The sequence below is a fragment of the Rhinolophus sinicus genome, linkage group LG07 (genome assembly GCF_036562045.2).
Source record: "Rhinolophus sinicus isolate RSC01 linkage group LG07, ASM3656204v1, whole genome shotgun sequence".
NCBI lineage: Eukaryota > Metazoa > Chordata > Mammalia > Chiroptera > Rhinolophidae > Rhinolophus > Rhinolophus sinicus.
In genome coordinates, this window is record NC_133757.1 from 67,968,746 (window position 1) to 67,986,111 (window position 17,366).

Below are 17,366 nucleotides of genomic sequence, written 5' to 3' on the forward strand. Positions count from 1 at the left end.
TAAAGGGAGGCTGCACAGACCAGAGACCTGGCTTCTTCCGCTTGTGGCCCCTGTACCCCTCAGGCTCACCCAGCGCTGTGGGGGCATCGGTGGAGACCCTACCTGTACCTGAGCACATCTGGGCAGGTAAGGCCTGGAGGTAAGGAGGAAGAGGCCACTGGGAGGATTTGCCTTCTCTTTCCTGTGGGGCCCTCCCTCCTACACCTGCCCCTCCTCACTCTGGTCCTTGGAATGCAAGGCTGCCCCTTTCTGGGCTCAGCCCCCCATGGGACAGAAAGGACCTCAGAAGGAACCCCCAAGTTCTGCAGGGATCCCAGTCTCTGGGATACAGGGAAGGAAGCATTTATGGGGGTTGCCACCCATTCTCTTTCACGGTAACTGGGAGAAGTCACTGCCCCCTTGGGCCTCAGTTTGACCATCTGTTCAATGGGCTTTGAACCCTGAGGGAAGGGTCACCCTGTCTTGGGAGCAGGACAGTGAGGTACTCGTATCTACAGTGCCCCAGCCTATTGGGTGATGCAGTCTCTGCTCTTTTGGACCTCAGTTTCCCCACATGAGCAATACCATGGTAGTTATGGTGGATTCAGGTTCAAATTGCAGCCCCACGACTGACACTGTCTGCCTTTAGGCAGGACTTGAAGCTTGCCATGCCTCAGTTTCCATGTCTGCAAAACAGGTAAAAGGACCCCGCACGGCTGTATGCTCCAGGCTTTGATGGAGCTGGCCCATGTTGCATGCTCAAGCTGTCATTCTGGGCTGGGCCCTGTATCCGAACCTGTCTCACATCCCCCTATCCCAGGCAGCCCTGCCAGATTTGGGGCTGGGGACCCACTTGATGGAAGCAGAGACTGAGGTTCAGAGGGGCCCCACAGTCAGCTAAGGGGTCCCAGCCCTGGAGATGGAAGTCCATCCATTGTGTCCCATCCCTGGTAGACTGACTTCTGGACCCAGTGGCCCAACTCCCCCTACAGACACTGGGCTCCTGTGGCACCTTGACTGAGGCTCAGGCAGGACAGTTGAGCACCTGGAAGGACCTGCCCTTCAGTTCAACCCTCAGTGCCTCTGTCTGCCTTGCCCACCCACCAGCATTTTCTGGTACTTGTGATGTCCTCAATCAGCTTTCTATGTCCAAGTGAATTCTCCCAGCTGTGCGATGATTCCATTTCATGGAGGAGGAAACAGGCTCAGAGAGGTTACAGAGATTCTAATCCAGACCCAGCTGAACCCCCCAGAGATGGGCAAACGGCTTGTCCCAGAAAGAGGCTCTGGAGAAGTAGCTCAAGGGTGAAGGGAGCCAGGTCTCACAAAGGAGGGGCCTGGGACTCAGACCCCCTCACACTGAGAAACAGGCAGCTGGTTCATGGACCTGCTATTGTGACCCTGGGCAAGTGATGGCCCCTCTCTGAGTGGTGCTGAGAGGGAGATTGCGGGGTGAGTTCCGGCTTGGTGGGGCTGGGGCGGGGGGTAGGGGGGACAGTATGTAGTAGGTATGGCACCTGCCCTCCGCCCTGCCTGGGTATCGCCTTTCTCCTCTGGACTTTGTTTCCTGAGCCTGGGTGGGGCCACAGAGGAGGGGGTGCTCCTTCATTCCCTGGGCGGGGCCCTGTCCCCTGGCAACCTGTGGGCAGGGCAGTACTGGGAGGCCTCCCTGCCTGTCTCCAGAGCAGAGCCAGGCTCGGAGGCTGCCGGGGGGGCCCAGGAGCCGGCAGGTGAGGCTGGGGCATGAGAGGGATAGGAGACACACAAAGCTCGGCAGAGTGGGGTCCGGCATGGTGTGGGGTCTGTTTTTGGCATGGGGGTTCCTGTGCCAGTTGGTACCACCCAATCACCTGTGGGGTCCTTCGGGTGAAGAGAGAGAGGCCCCCCATTCTTGCCTCATACCCTTCTGGACCTAGCTGGTGTCTCAAAGGCTGGTGGGGGGGGGGCTCCCCTTGCTCTGCCCTGGCTCTGAGACCCTGGGGTCTGTGTCCTTGGCTTCCCCCCGCCCCCCAGGGAGCAGAGGGCCTGGCTCTGAGCCTTGCCAGGGCCTCAGTCTCCACCCCGGGCTTCCCAAATCCATGAACCGTGAGCCCTTGATCCTCTGAAGGAGAGGCTGGAGGCCAGAGAAGCCCTCCCATGGGTTCTAGGGATCCTGGACGCTTCTGGGGAGGTACTGAGCACCAGCCAGAGCCTTGCTTGGGGAGCAGCACACAACACTCCTGGGGTCTGAGGTCTGATGGGGCACAAAGGACAAGGGGTGGGGGTGGGACAGTCAGCATGTGTGATGTCAGCAGAGGCTCTGTCCAGCCCCCAAGAGGGTAGCTGGGATCCCATGGGGCAGAGACTTGGCCCAGTGTCCAGGTGTGTCAAAGGGTTGGGGGGTCTGCCCAGCCAGGGGCTCAGGGGGATTGCAGCCTTGTGTGATGGAAGAGGAACGCCTGGAGCCCCTCCCTGCTCTGTGACCTGCCCTGTCTGAGCCTCAGCCCCACCAGCAGGCCTTTGCCCCTAGGGGGGGAGGCCAGTTGTAGTGATGAGGAAGCAGGTGCATGGCACCAGGGGCCATAAACCCAGTTGCAGTTTGGTATAGACCAGGGTATGGGGTGGGGCTAGGGAGGTAATATCCTAGAGAGGGGCTTCCTGGAGAAGGAGGCAACCACCTGGGATTGAGGGGTTGGGATTCAGGACCTGTTGCTCTGTCACTCCTGTGTGACCTCTGGTGAGCAACTTCCCCTCTCCAGGTCTCGGTTCCCTCTGCTGTAAATTGGGGATGAAAATGGTCCCTTCATCACAGGCTCTTGTGAGGAGCAAATAATGTGAGGCATGAGCTGAGACTTGCCCAAAGCCACAAGTGAGAGAGGCCCCGGGACCTTGAACCCAAGACCCAGACTGAGCCCCACCCCTTGTTGGCCTCAGTGAATCACCAGGGAGGAGTGAACAGTGGAGGAAGTGGGGCCCCCACCCTACGGGGAGACCCAACACCCTCTGGGCAAATGGATCTTTTTGCCTGAGTTAGTGTGCCATGTGGCTTATAAATGGTGGTGAGCGAAGATACAGCTACTCACTTGGCAAACACTCCTGCATCACCCCTGCCGTACCTGCACTCCCTGGGGAGCCCCAGAGCATGGGGACAGAGCTGGCCCAGAGGACAGGTTAGGGTCTGGAAGGTAGGCCCGAAGGGGCAGCCTTGTCTGCAGCTAATAAAAGAACCTAATTCCTACACCCTGAGCACCTAGAATGAGTGGTGTTTGCAGAGACCACACCCTGTTCAGCCAGCCTTTATTAAGCACCTGCTGAACACCAGACTCTGGGCTTCAGGAGGGGTGCTCACCTGGGGCCACTGGGAGAGGGTCCTGGGCTGGTGGCTTCATGTGGGAGAAGACAGGGCTTAAATAACCTTATTCCCCTTTCAACAATGTGTTCACCCCCCAATAACTTTCAAGGATAAAGTCTGTGGGGGGCTGCATGGTCACTGGGACAATGCCTGGGATTCACTACCCAAGACTGCTTATTTTAAATATGTTTTCCTAATTATAGTTTCAATATTTGATACATACAAAAGATTGGGTGATCCATAATGTGTTAGTTATAACACTGTCCCCATGATTCATTTTATGTTGCTTGATGCCACTTCCCCAGTTCAGGAACCAGCTGTGTTTTCCTTTTTAGAACCACACTTTGCTTTTATATCAAGTTGGTGTAAAAAGTCAGCGGATGTACACAGTAGCTCTGGTGGAACCAGAGTCCAAGGCCAAGGACACTGCCTGAGAAAGCTGTCTTCCTTTCCTCACCTGTAAAAATGTGACATCTGACATGCGTGTACTGGGCTGGGCACACAGGAGATGCTCACATGATGGGCTCCAATAGTGTGGACAATCTGGGTGGGGATGGCTCCCTGGAGGAAGTGTCCTGTGGGGTGCAGCCAAGGAGGCTGTGGAGGAGCAGAAATGAGGGTCCTCCAGGAAGAGGGAGCTTCAGGGCGGGGAGGAGGGTCAGGTTTGTGTCGGGAGTGCCTGCAGAGTTTGGGGGTTTGTGATGAGGCCAGATGGAGGCCTTGAGCATCTGGGGTGGGTAGTGAGAACTGTACCCTGGAGGTGCCAGGAGCCACGGAGGTGTGAGATCAGGTGTGTGACCTTTGAGAAGTCCCCTGGAGTCATACTCAGCAGAAACCCAGACACTTGGTGAGGGCCGGTGCCCCCAGGGCACTGGGTTAGGGTGTCGCCCAGCCCAGTGGGACAAGGTCCAAGGCGTTCCCTAGCCTGTCCTGGATTTATGGCACCAAGGCGGTGAGGGGTGTCTTTTATGGGACAAGGTATCCTGCTGAGCAGGTGCTGGGGAGAGAACCAGGATGTGGGATCCAGAAAGCTGGAGTCTCTGCCATTTGCTGCCCCTCTCTGGGGCTCAGTTTCCCCACTTGACATCCCAGTGAGAGGCAAGCCCACTGGGGCCATCTGTAAATGTCAGAGGAAAGCAATTACAGAGGGAACTGTAGACACATGTGCTAGTGGGGACCCAGGGAGGCTGCCCAGGGGTGGTGTCGGGTTTGGACATGATGAACTGAGTGGGAGAGGGGAGGAGTAGGATTGGAGCAGCAGGGGCTCAACAAGGCAGGGTGTGCAGCCTCTGGAAGATGAGGTAGGCAGGGACACCTGCAAATGTCAGATAAACATGGGGCAAGTTGTACGACAGGGGCAAGATTCAGGTGTGGGATTCAGGTGTGGCTGGATCCAGAAGTTCAAGTAACATTTTTAGGACGTTGTGTTAGGGTTGGGGTTGCTCTCCAGCAGGCTGTGCTGTGTCCACAAGGGACCACATATAGCCCCCAGCAAGCCTAAAGGGAAAAGGGTACAACTTCCATATTCATTGCCAAGTCCCAGGATTTCATGTCATTGGCCAGGTTGAATCATATGTCCATCCCTGAACCAATCACAGAGGCCAAGGGATGGAATGTTCTGATTGACTGGGCTGGATCACTTACCCATCCCGGAACCAGTCACAGAGGCCATTTGGGCAGGACTTTGCCATTTGAGGGCCTGGACATTGTGCCCTTCTCCAGGTGTTCTGACATGGTGGCCATTATTTCTTCTCATCCCTCAGGGAGCCGAGAGCATCTGCACCCCATCTGAAACCCCCAGAGCATGGACCGTGTGACCAGATACCCCATCTTCAGCATCCCTGACTCACCAGGTGTGGCCGGCCTAGCCCTCAATGGGGACACCAGCTACACGTTTGAGCTGGTGGAGGTGGGGCCCTCGGCCAGTGGTTGGGGCCAGGACCAGCCTCAGGCATGGACGGCTGACAACAAAGCCCAGCTGGACGTGGAGAGGACCAGGGCGCCCTGCAGCCTGCGTGCCATCCCCAGCCAACGGTTCCTGCAGCTGGAGGACCAAGAGGATGAGGAGGTGAAGGCTTACCAGCTGGATACCAGGGACACCACGCCCAGGTGGCCACGAGACCTGCAGCGGGAGCGCTGGGTGGTCATCCAGGACCAGGCAGTCAGGAAGAGTGGCACAGTAGCCACACTCCGTGGCACCCCTGACCACGGGGACCCCAGGACCCCAGGCCGACCCCAGTCCATGCCCCTGGAGGAAAACATGATTGACAGGGAACAAATCGACTTCCTGGCAGCAAGGCAGCAGTTCCTGAATCTGGAGCAGGCAAACGGGATCCCTCAGAACCCTCAGGCCAGGGCGGCCCCCACATGTGCCCCACCCTGGGTCGGCCAGGCCCCCAAGGCCTTGAACGGGCCGTCCCTGGCCAATGGGTATGTTGTCTCAGTCCAGCCCCAGGAGAAGGAAGAGAAGAAGGTCCGTGGTTTGTCTACAGTGTCTGGTGTTCGAGCTCTGAACGACCCTGGTCCCCAGTCCCCAGCAGAGTCACTGGAGGCCCGCAAGGAGACGCCCATCGAGCGGGAGATCCGGCTGGTCCAGGAGCGCGAGGCTGCTCTGCGTGAGCAGAGAGGTCTGCAGCGGGCCGCCAGCCACCAGGAGCTGGTGGAGATCCCCACGCGGCCACTCCTGACCAAGGTGAGCCTGAGCACGGCTCCGCGGCGGGACAGGGGGCGCCCATCGCTCTACGTGCAGCGTGACATGGCGCAGGAGACACAGCGCGAGGAGGACCACCGGCGGGAAGGCCTGCAAATGGGCCAGGCGTCCATGCCCAACTGGGTCTCGGAGGAGCCTCGGCCCGGACTCAGGAGAGCCCTCAGCTCGGACTCCATCCTTGGCCTGGCCCCAGACGCCAGTGTGGCCGATCCCGTCCCAGATGTGAGAAAGGTGAACCGCATCCCACTTGCCGCCTACCAGCCGTACCTGAGCCCCGGGACCCCCCGGCAAGAGTCCCCAGCCTTCCGCGCATATGGCAAGCTGAGTGGGCTCTCTGCAGATGAGGCCAAAGTGGTGGCCTCTCCAAAGGCCGCAGGGTTTCAGAGGCTGGTCTCGGCAACCTCTGCAAAACCCTCAGGCATGAAGCAGGAGCGCTGGAAGCCCTCCAGGGGACCCCTGCGAGCCAACGGGGGTGTGGTGCGATGGGAATACTTTCGCCTGCGTCCCCTGCGGTTCAGGGTCCCAGACGTGCCCCAGAAAGCTGAGCCCCCACGAATCTGGGGCTGGGAGGTGGCTGGGGCCCCAGCGCTGAGGCTACAAAAGTCCCAGTCATCTGAGCTGTTGGAGAGGGAGGTGCAGAGTGTCCTGAGGCGGGAGAGGGAGGTGGCGGAGGAGCGGCGGAATGCTCTCTTCCCAGACGTCTTCTCCCTACCCCCTGACGAGGGCTGTGACCAAGACTCCAGGAGCTCTTCCCAGGCGTCAGGTGAGGAGGACTCACGGGAATGACTGCTTTGATCTGGGTCTGGGAGGGTGGAGCCGAGGAGGGTGGGTCAGTGGAGTCTGGGGGTGTCAGGAGGGGCTGAGGGTAGAGGGATATGTGGAGGACTGTGTCCACTCCCCAAGCTGGATGGTCTGTCACCTGTATGTCTGCTTAAACTGTAGATTTTAGACACAGATGTCAACTTTGCCCTGGGGTTTTTGCTTTATGGATTTGGATGCTTTGTTATTAAATGCATAAAGGTTTACAGATGTTGGAGCCTTTGTCAACTGCTCCTTTTGGTCAATATGAAATATCCCATGTCATTTTTAATGTTTTTCACCCTTCATAATTGGCCCATCTGTCTATGCAGTCTTTCATGACTGGCTATTTTGGTCAGTCTTCCTATCAGTTTTCCCAAATAGCTGTCTGCTCTGTCTGTCTGTCCATTCACCTATCTCCTTAACTGGTCCAGCCTCTTGGCCAGAGACTCTGTGTCTCCCAGGCTGGGATCTGACAGATGTTCTGTCTTCAAGGGACTCAGGGACCCTCCCTGACGGTCCTTCCTTCCCTCTGCCCCACACAGGCATCATGGGCAGTTACTTGGTGTCCGAGTCACACTACTTCACCCCCATCCACCTGCATTCAGGCCTGGTGTGGACGGCGGAGGGCCCAGCCAAGGCTGCTCCTGGGCAGAGAAAGAAGAAGGAACAGTGGGTGGGTGTAGAGCCTAGCTCGTCCCCTTTGACACCCTCCATTAGGGCCACAGAAAGGTGGGTCAAGATGTGCCCAGAGCCACATGGCCCGTGAGTACCCAAGCTGGGACTTGAACCCAGGCCTAGCCACACCCTGCGTTTCTAACCATGAGGCCATCTCCTTCCTTGGCAGGGTAATTGGGGACACCATGGAGAATAACCCCAACTCCAGCCTTGCCCACCTGATACTCACAGCTTAGCCTGGTAGGCTGGGCACAGAGTGGAGTTCAGGGACCTGGGTTCAAGTTTCATTCCTGCTACTTGCTGGCTGTGTGATATTGGACGAGTCCCTGCCCCTTTCTGATCCTCAGTCTCCTCTGAGAGAAATGAGCATGATGATAAGACCCGCCCCCTCTGAGCCTTACAGCAGGGCCTGGCCACAGGAACAGCTCCATAAATGTCAACTGTCTTTATTATTATGAAGTTGACAAGGAGAAAAAAAAATGCAAGTGATAGACTGAGGCTACACTGAGGGGAACAGCATGAGAGAACAGCATGGTCTGTGGCTTTGAATCTGGGGTGGTTGAGAGGCACTCAAGAGGACCATGGTGGGCAGGGAATGCCTTCCCTCTCCCCCAAGTGGTGACTGAGTGGGCTCTGCATTGAGTTTCACGTGGGCTCTGGGGTGGGGGAGGGCCAGAGACCTGCGGGCTGACATATTTTCCTTCTCTGTAGTACGCTGGCATCAACCCTTTAGACCACGTCAACTCGGAGGTGAGTGTGCTCCTGGGGGCCAGGACCGAGTCTTTCCCTCCCTGGTCTGTGCCACCTGCACTATGGCATCAGGGCCATCAGAAGCCTTTCTTCTGGGTGTGGAGACTTCGTTGGGTATCTCCACGACTGATAGTGTCTGCTTGAGGTGGATTTGACTGTGATTGGCTTGTGCTGCCTGCTGTGGACACAGATTGTGCAAAGGGGGTCTACATGCAGCCTCCTTGTCAGATGGTGAAGGTTTAGGGGTAGACTGAGTCCAAGACAAGGGCATTTTTCTTTGAGGGAGGGGTTTGTCGGGGAATGTGAAGGCCAGCTACCTCACTGGATTTGTGGCATGCATTTGTGGCCCTCTTTGAGCTGAGCCCAAAATGCCAGACCCAGGCATTTCCTCTGCTGTGGAGCTCAGCATGAGTTGGCATGTTCCTTGCTGATATTACTAGGAGTAGAAGGTCTGAAACAGAGGAGGGGATGGTCCTGCATTACCCCGGTTCTAGGCCTCTCCTATGAGTTAGCAGTGGGAGGAGATATCAGGGTGGGTGTTAGGACCCTGATGGGGGCTCCTCTTGCAGGTCCTGGAAGCCACGCGGGTGACCCGCCACAAGAATGCCATGGCAGAACGCTGGGAAGCTGGAGTCTATGCCAGCGAGGATGAGGACTGAGCCTGGAGATGGGGGCGCCTACCCCCCTGCCATGCCTGGCCCTGTGGAAACTGCCAAGACCGTGACAGCGCCCCCCACCTTAGGAAACAGGTCCCATTTAAATTCACCATCCGAGAGCCACAAGTGAAGTGCCGACAATCCTGAGGGTGGGTGCACCTTCAGACTCTAGGGATTTCTTTTCTGTTTTTACTTTCCTGGAGAAGTTGTTCTGCTTTCTGGGTCTCAAGCCAGGGATGAAATGGGACCTCTGTTGAGTCTTTCTGCTTCTAAGATTTTGCCAAGCACTCTTAGATCCAAGAAGGAAGGAGGCCAGCGCCCTGCCTTCCAAATGTAATTGTTCCTGCTAGTCTGAGGGCGAAGGGGCTGGTCCAAGGGTGGGCGTGGATCCTGCCACATTAAGGAGCTACAGCTCTGAGGGGGGAGACACTTGGCCCCTCCCTTTAAGTCTGAATCTGAGAGGGGAGACCTGCCCCACTCCAACCAGGGGGAAACTTCCAGTCTGAGGAAGGAGACCTGAGCTCCCAATCTGAGGGCCTCCATGCCTCCCTGGAGTCCCCTCCATGGTGCACCAGCAAAGCCCTGGTATTATGGGGTCCCATGCGGACAGCACCTGACCTGGCAGAGAAAAGGGCTTGATTTGAGGGCTTAAAGGGGTCCTTTTACCCCCCCCTTCAAAGTACTTGTCCACATCCACCATGAAATAAACCCTCCCTCTTCTGTCTGGTTCATTTCTCTTGGTGACATTCACTGCTCCTACGGGTACCTCTGGCCCTCACCCCACCCCACGGGGCTGTGAGCCCCACTATGGACTGTCAGGGTCACACTCGGCATACAGTAAGTGCTCAACCAGTGCTTGTGGAGTGATGGTGTTCTGTGGCGCCAGCCCCAGGCCTTTTTCCACGTCACCCTGTCCCACTGAATCAGTCACTGCTTGTCAAGCATACTCACAGTATGTATTATGGACAAGCATTGTGTGATCGCACTCACAGGAGGTCCCCAGAGGAGTCAGATTCACAGAGACAGGAAGTAGACGGTGGGGGCCAGGGGCTGGGGGAGGGGAGAAGAGGGGAATGAGTTTAATGAGGACAGTGTCAGTTTGGGAAGATGGAAGGTTCTGGAGATGGATGGTGGGGACGGCTACAGGATTGTGTGACTGTGCTTAATGCCACTGAGCTGTGCACTTAACAGTGGTTATAATGGTAAAGTTTATGTTGTGCATCTCTTAACACAATAAAGAAAAAAACGGAAAGTACTGGCTCTCTTGAAGGCAAAAAAGTCCTTGGGGAGGACCAACCAGGGGATGCATAAAAAAATTAGAAGTGCCCTAAAAATGCAACATTCTCTTTGAAATTCTTGACTTATCCCGACCAGTATGTCCTGATGGGGCCAGAAGCACGACCATTAGAAATGTCTTGTTTCTACGATTCACTTTTCATTTAATTCTGTTAATGAGGCAGGTCCCTTACAAAGTGGGGAGAGAATTCTATCCACCTGCTGGGCTGACGGCCCAGGAGGTATTCGGTGAGAGATTTGAAGAAATTCTCAGTGGAATTCCCAAAGGAGGGTGGGTCTGTCTGGAAACTGGGCGGCACAGCTCAGATCCCATATCTGTAGGTCCCTGGTGGCGCCTCATTCTTTCGTGTGAAGGGTGGGTACTCTCTCCCCTGATTTTCCCCCAGCTCAGTGTATTGCGATCCAGGAAGGGAGGAGAGTTCTCTCCCAGGCCATTAGAAAGGCTGAACTATAAACTGAGTGTTGAACTAAAATGTCAGAATCCTCCCTCCTTCCTAGGCCTGCTTCTCGGCAATTGCAGGGTCCCACACCTCCCCCTCCGAGCGGCAATCTTATTTAATCGACTCCTGTGGGATCGTGGGCTATTTCAGGAGGCCTTCTGGGGACCCCCTCATACATGGGGAGTAGAGGCTGTTGTCTGCTGGGGAGGAGTGGCAGGGTAGTGAGATAAAATCCAGGACACCCAGCTAAATTTGAATCTCAAGCCAAAAGTAAGTGATTTTTTTAGTATAAGCATGCCCCATACATACGTATGCTAAAAATAATAATAATAATTCATTGATTATCTGAAGTTTAAATGTAACTGGGCATCCTGTAGTTTTAGTTGCTGAATCTGACCGTCCTGGATGGGGCAACTGCCAGGCTGGCTGGCTCTTCCCCAGAGGGACTTGTAGGCATCCAGGAGCAGTAGGGCAGGCAGGTCTCGGACTCAAGCTCTTCAAATGCCGGCATCACTTGTGCTGCTGTCCCTCTGGCCAGCACATGACCAGCCCTGAGTCAGGACAGAAGGGGGCTGCCCAGGAGCACAGAGGCCTGATCACCAGGACAATTTCTGGAATAATCTTCCAGACTGTGTGACCTGGTAAGACCCTTACTCTCACCGTGCCTCAGTTTCCTCATTTGTAGCATGGGGATATGAATGGTATAGTACCCCCTCACAGGGCAGTGGAGGCACTGATTAACTGTTTAACAAAGTACTTACTGCCTGGTATACAGTGAGCACCAAATTAGTATTGGCTCTGATGAACGGTCGTGTGATGATTCACATCTGTTGTCCCATCAGACTGGGTACCTGGTGGGATGAGTGTCATGTCGCTGTAATGTACCCAGTGCCCAGACCAGCGCCTGGCAAACCATAGTCACTCAATAAATAATCAGTCTCTCATCAGTTACTAAGTGTCTGGTGCTGTTCAAATCACCGGGACCCAGCTGTGGCCCAGGGACACAGTGTCCTCACCATGTAGCTCTCAGGAATCAAACAATTACACTTAAATGTGTGATGTAATGGCGGTGGCACAACATGAGGCAATAAAAACCATAAGCAGAGAGAGCACAGACAGTGACAGGGCAGCTTCCTGAGCCAGGGCGGTCAGGGGAGGCCTCTCAGAAAGGGTGACCTTTGAGCAGAGGCCAGAATGAGGTGAGAGAATGAGCCAGAGGAATATAACCAGGAAGCCATCACAGTGCATGCAAAGGCCCTGGGGCAGGTCTGTACCTGGTGTGGCTGGAGCTGATTGAGCCGAGGGGGTGAGAGGGAGAAGGTGATGGATGAGGCAGGTCGGGCAGGGTTCCGTGGTTACTGGTTACGGAAGGACTTGGGCTTTTACCTGGAGGGGATGGCTCTGGGCAGAGCAAGGACTCAGGGACTCTGTGCTCTGCTCACAGCCTCCTCTAGTGGCTGCGGGAGGACAGACCGTGGAGGCTGGGGTGGAGTTGGAAGAAGGGACCTACCTGGAGGTGATCGTGGAGTCCCGACTCTTTCCCGGGGCAAGTGGGTGAGAAATGTTTGTTGAGAGAAGTCAGGCAACAAACGGCCCCAAAGTTGACCTCTCCCAGCTGAATAGTCCTTGGTATCCTGGTTTTCTTGCTGCCCCCCCCCCCCCCCCCAGGTTCTTGCCACCTGGCCTCCTCCACAAGCAGTTCACTCTGGGCTGCTTGCTGCTCCCTGGGTTTTTACAAAAGATTTGTCTGCTTAGGTCAGGCACACCCAGCATAATGTCCCTTTGGATTAACTAATTCAAAGTCAACTGATTTGGGAACATTAATTATATCTGACAATAACATCCCTCCCACACTCAAGGGGGTTACACAGGGTGTGTACAGGAGGGCAGGAATCTTGGGGCCACTTCAGGATTCTGGCCATTTTGGGGGGACCTAAAGTGGGGTTTGCATGGGCTCCCGTGGGAAGTTGGGTTCAAACCTCATTCCCTACTCATCAGGTGTCTTAAGTTAACCAGCCATTTCCCCTCTCTGTGCCTCAGTTTCCCTATCAATAAAGGGGAGATAACCCCTTCACCCACAGGACTGGTGGGCCAATGAAACAAAGTAACCAAGAATTCCTTGCTCTTGAGGTCTCAAACTGGAGGCCCAGCGGCCAAATTCAGAACACAGACTTCTCTTACTTGGCCATCAATGTTTAACTTTAAAAAAAAAAAAAAAAGAATTTGCCAGGGGTGGCCAGTTAGCTCAGTTGGTTAGAGTGCGGTGCTTTTTCTTTTTCTTTCTTTTCCCCAATTTTTATTGGGGAATCTTGGGGAACAGTGTGTTTCTCCAGGATCCATCAGCTCCAGGTCAAGTCATTGTTTTCAATCTAGTTGTGGAGGGTGCAGCTCACTGGTTCATGTGAGAATTGAACCCGCGACGCTGGTGTTATGAGCACTGCGCTCTAACCACTGAGCAACCGGCTGCCCCCAGCACGGTGCTCTTAACAGCAAGGTTGCCAGTTCAATCCCCATATAGGCCACTGTGAGCGGCGCCCTCCACAACTAGATTGAAACAACTACTTGACTTGGCGCTGATGGGGCCTGGACAAACACACTTAAAATAAATAAAAGTGGCCGGCCCGGTGGCTCAGGTGGTTGGAGCTCCGTGCTCCTAATGCCGAAGGCTGCGGGTTTGATTCCCACCCACGTGGGCCAGTGGGCTCTCAACCACAAGGTTGCCGGTTTGGCTCCTGCAAGGGATGGTGGGCTTCACCCCCTGCAACTGACAATGGCAACTGGATCTGGAGCTGAGCTGCACCCTCCACAACTAAGATTGAAAGAACAACAACTTGACTTGGGAAAAGTCCTGGCAGTACACATTGTTCCCCAATAAAGTCCTGTTCCCCTCCCCCAAAAAAGAATGACTTAAAAAAAATAATAATAAGTAAATAAATAAAAGTGAAAAAAAAAAAAGAATTTGCCAATGTTTAAAACCCATCTGGACAGCCCTGCTCAAGCGGTGAGGGAGAGGGGGTTGAATCCAGGTGGGCTCCCAGAAGATCCATTGGAGAGAACACCTGTGGTTTCTGTCCCTTAGCATACTTACCTGTGACACAATGGGGTTGTCGGTGCCTGCCTTCCAACGTGGAGCGAATGTGTCCCCTGGCTTGGGTTCCTTGGCCCGAGTATCCATCGTCACTGCCCATTCCTCTTCCGGCCTCATTCAGCCCTGGGGGAAGGGGCACGTTATGAGGGTTACCAGGCACCTGGCACAAACAGGTGCTGAATAAATCTTGGTTCTGGTTACTATTGACCAAGTAAACAAACCAATCCTCAGCAGACAGCCAGGCAAGGACTTACAGGAACTTCCAGATTTGAGGCTGAGAGGACAACTGCATGTTGTCACCAGAGGGCAGCAAAACAGCAGCAATGCAGCACCAGCTCCCACCCGGGCCCAGAGAAGCCTGCCCCTGCCCTCCTGCAAGTTCCCATTCCTCCAGTGAGCAGAGGCTCTCCAGCGCTCCTGAGCTCCCAGAAGGCTCAGCTCCAAGCCCCACAAAATGCCCCTAGGCTGCTGTAGGCAACAAGGAGGGGAGCAGTGGTGGGCAGAGCCCACAGAGCCATATTCGACAGAGAAAAATGCATGCCCGCTATACGGTTTCATACATTTAAAAATCTTTTAATGGATTTTTCCAAAAAAACATTGAAGTAGTTGGAAAAAAATTGAAAAATTGAAAAATTTAAAAACTCAACAGCATTCTTTTAGGTTTAAATGCATGTTTTGTATTTACACACAACAAACAGAATGTATAATTTGGTCCCAGTCCTGCCCCTGCAAACTGCGTTTCCTGCAATGGTTTCCTGCTTGGGACCTGCTGAGTTGGGGGTGACAGCTGATAGGCAGGGGATTTCCTTGAGAGGTGACAAAAATGTTCTGGAATTAGACGGTGGTGAGGCTTGCACAAGTCTGTGAAGACGCTAAAAACCACTGGATGGTCCACTTTAAAAGAATGGATTTTATGGGATGTGATTACATCTCAATTTTAAAAAGATGCTTCCAGAACTTTCCAAAGTTGACTCCCTCTGCACACACACACACCCTCCCCCAATTCTCGTCTGTGATATTAGAGGTCCCAGCTGGCAAGTTCTGGCCAGCGCTTTCCACTGCTGATTTTTTTGGTTGTAGTTGTTCTTCCTGCAGCGGCCCCTCTCTGGGACTGGCGCCATCCAGTACATGCTCATGGCCATTGGGCATCCTTCCTCAGAACTGGCTCTTTCCTTGGCCCATTTTAACTTGGGTTGGCTGGTTTCTTGTCATTGATTTGTGAGAGCTCTTTGCATATGCTAGACCAATGTCCTTTGTTGAATTATGTACTGCAAGTATCTTCTCACAGCCTGTGCTTTGACTTTGGACTCTACTAATGGTGCATTTGAACAAACCAACTTGTTTAAGATAAAAGACTAAATGTTTTAATTAGAAACAAATTTTGTAGGAGAGGAGGCTCAGTATGTGAGTCATGGAGGAAATGATTTGCCAACAGCAGCATCAGCTTTTCCACATGGAAGGCAGTGAAAATGAGAGGGGTTTCATTCATAGATAAAGAGACCAAGGTTCCCAGAAGCACCCTGACTTGTCCTGGGTAACCTGGGGCAGCAGCCCAGCTCTGCGCTCTTGCCCCTGATTTGAGTAGAAGCTTGGGAGGGATGTTTCCAGAAGACACTCTACCTGGCCCACTTTAGGGTATTTCTAGCAAATCTGCAGCTTTGGCATGAAACCCTCAATTTCATGTTACAAAATCTTGTTTCTTGCCAAGTCCAGTGGAAAAGACTGGGGACAGGAAGGCCACTCTTTATGTCTCGTCCCCGCTGGCTGGCTGCCTCATAGGTCATTCATTTGTGTAACTACGTGGGGTGGAATGAGGATGAAGCCACTTGCAAGAGCTCCCCAAGGACCTGTGCCCCATCCCCATCACAGGGCCCTCTGTCCACTTCTGGGTCTCCAGGGGCAATGGGTGCTGGGAGGTGTTACACTGGGTCCTCAGTGCCTGGCCTTTCTGGGCATTAAATATTTGGGGTCTCACACTCTACCCAAAAGAACTGAAAATCAGCTGGTGGCTGAGGGACAAGGCAGCCCTGGCCACACCCCTCTCGACTCCAGGGGCCTGGAAGGTGCCACCAGCAGGATCTGAAGCCTGGGGAGAAAGTGGCAGGACCGGGACCCTCCCACTGCACCATCACACTGGCCCTACCGTGTTTCCTTGAAAATAAGACCTAGCCGAACAATCATCTCTAATGCGTCTTTTGGAGGAAAAATTAATGTAAGACCCGGTATTATATTATATTATATTATATTATATTATATTATATTATATTATATTATATTATACCTGGTCTTATAGTAAAATAAGACCCGGTGTTATATTATATATTATATTATATTATTATATTATAGTAACATATAGTCTTATATTTTATCTTATAGTAAAATATATCTCATAGTAAAATATAGTAAGATAAGACCAGGTCTTATATTAATTTTTGCTCCAAAAGATGCATTAGCACTGGTTGTCTGGCTAGGTCTTATTTTTGGGGAAACACGGTATTTATAACAAGAATCCACAGAAAGTTCTCCTGGTCTGGCTGAGCTGCTCTCATGAATAAGTCATCAGCAGAAGGGGTGAGTCCTCCCAAGGGAACCACTGCCTCACCCTCCCCATGTCTTTGGTGCTTGAAAGTTCCAGCATGGAATGACTGTGTAACCCAGCAATTCCCTTCCTAGGTGGAAATGAAGAAGAGGATTGAAAACACATGTTCCACACAATGGCCAGCATACATGTCTACAGCAGCCCCAGTGTCCACCCATGGACGAGCGTGGCCCGTCCACACACATGGGGTGTCACTCGGCCGTGAAAAGGAGGGAGGCGCTGACACTCGCCACAGCGTGGATGGACCTTGAACACACGGTGCTCATGAGAGAAGCCGGACACACAAGGCCACACAGTGTGTGATTCCATTTATGTGAAATGTCCAGAACAAGCACATCTACAGACAGGAGGGGGCTTAGTGTTTGCGGCGATCTGGGGTGGGGGATGGGGTGACTGCTGATGGAGATGGGGCTTCTTTTGGTGATGGAATGTTCTGGAATCAATAGTAGTGATGTTTGCACAACTCTTTGAATATACTAGAAACCATTGAATTGTATAATTTATTTTTCCTGTATAATTTAAAAATATATCCTCACTAGGTTTGTGTACAATTTAATTTATACAATATAGAAGGATACACTAAAAAATAGTCTGTTCCAACTCACCATGTCACATCATGCCACCAATCCATCTGTATACGAGCACTTTTCCCCTGGCTTTATCGAGGTCTGACTGACATATAATATAATTGTACATATTTAAGGTGCGGAAGGTGATGGTTTGATGTATGCGTACATTGGGAAGTGATCAGCACAATCAAGCTAGTTAACACCTCCACCACCTCACCCCTTTCCTTGTTTTTGTGATGGACAACATTGAAGATTTACTCTCAGCATATTTCAAGGACACAACACACTATTGTTACTACAGTCACCATGCTGTACCTGAGATCCCAGGACTTACTCATCTCATAACTGAAAATGTGTGCCCTTTAGCCAACACCTCCCCATTTCCCCACCCCAGCCCTGGCAACCACTACTCTCCTCTCTGTTTCTATGAGTTTGACATTTTTAGATTCCACACATAAGTGAAATCACATGG

At 53.2% G+C, this 17,366-nt stretch overlaps 1 protein-coding gene across 5 annotated transcripts; it reads left to right on the plus strand.

Annotated features, from left to right (window-relative positions):
• Positions 1–2: 2 nt before the first annotated feature.
• MISP (mitotic spindle positioning) lies at positions 3–16,608 on the plus strand. Of its 5 annotated transcripts, XR_002136196.2 has the most exons (6): positions 5–126; positions 5,074–6,783; positions 7,364–7,494; positions 8,208–8,246; positions 8,816–9,051; positions 16,400–16,608. XR_002136196.2 is itself a non-coding variant. In XM_019716021.2 (5 exons), the coding sequence occupies exons 2-5, from the start codon at positions 5,115–5,117 to the stop codon at positions 8,903–8,905; spliced, it is 1,929 nt and encodes a 642-aa protein (XP_019571580.2). In that variant the 5' UTR covers positions 5–126; positions 5,074–5,114; the 3' UTR covers positions 8,906–10,157. The 5 variants fall into 5 exon arrangements, 4 of the variants coding, with proteins under 4 accessions (XP_074193468.1, XP_019571580.2, XP_074193466.1 ...); XM_019716021.2 differs by lacking the exon at positions 16,400–16,608 and having other exon boundaries at positions 8,816–10,157; XM_074337365.1 differs by lacking the exon at positions 16,400–16,608 and having other exon boundaries at positions 48–139; positions 8,816–10,157.
• The last annotated feature ends 758 nt before the right edge of the window (positions 16,609–17,366 follow it).

Excerpts from the sequence above, each read along its gene's own strand:
- MISP (XM_019716021.2), top strand. The coding sequence starts at position 5,115 with ATGGACCGTGTGACCAGATACCCCATCTTCAGCATCCCTGACTCACCA. Across the intron at positions 6,784-7,363 it reads GAGCTCTTCCCAGGCGTCAG|GCATCATGGGCAGTTACTTG; the intron begins GTGAGGAGGACT and ends TGCCCCACACAG. Across the intron at positions 8,247-8,815 it reads TAGACCACGTCAACTCGGAG|GTCCTGGAAGCCACGCGGGT; the intron begins GTGAGTGTGCTC and ends CTCCTCTTGCAG.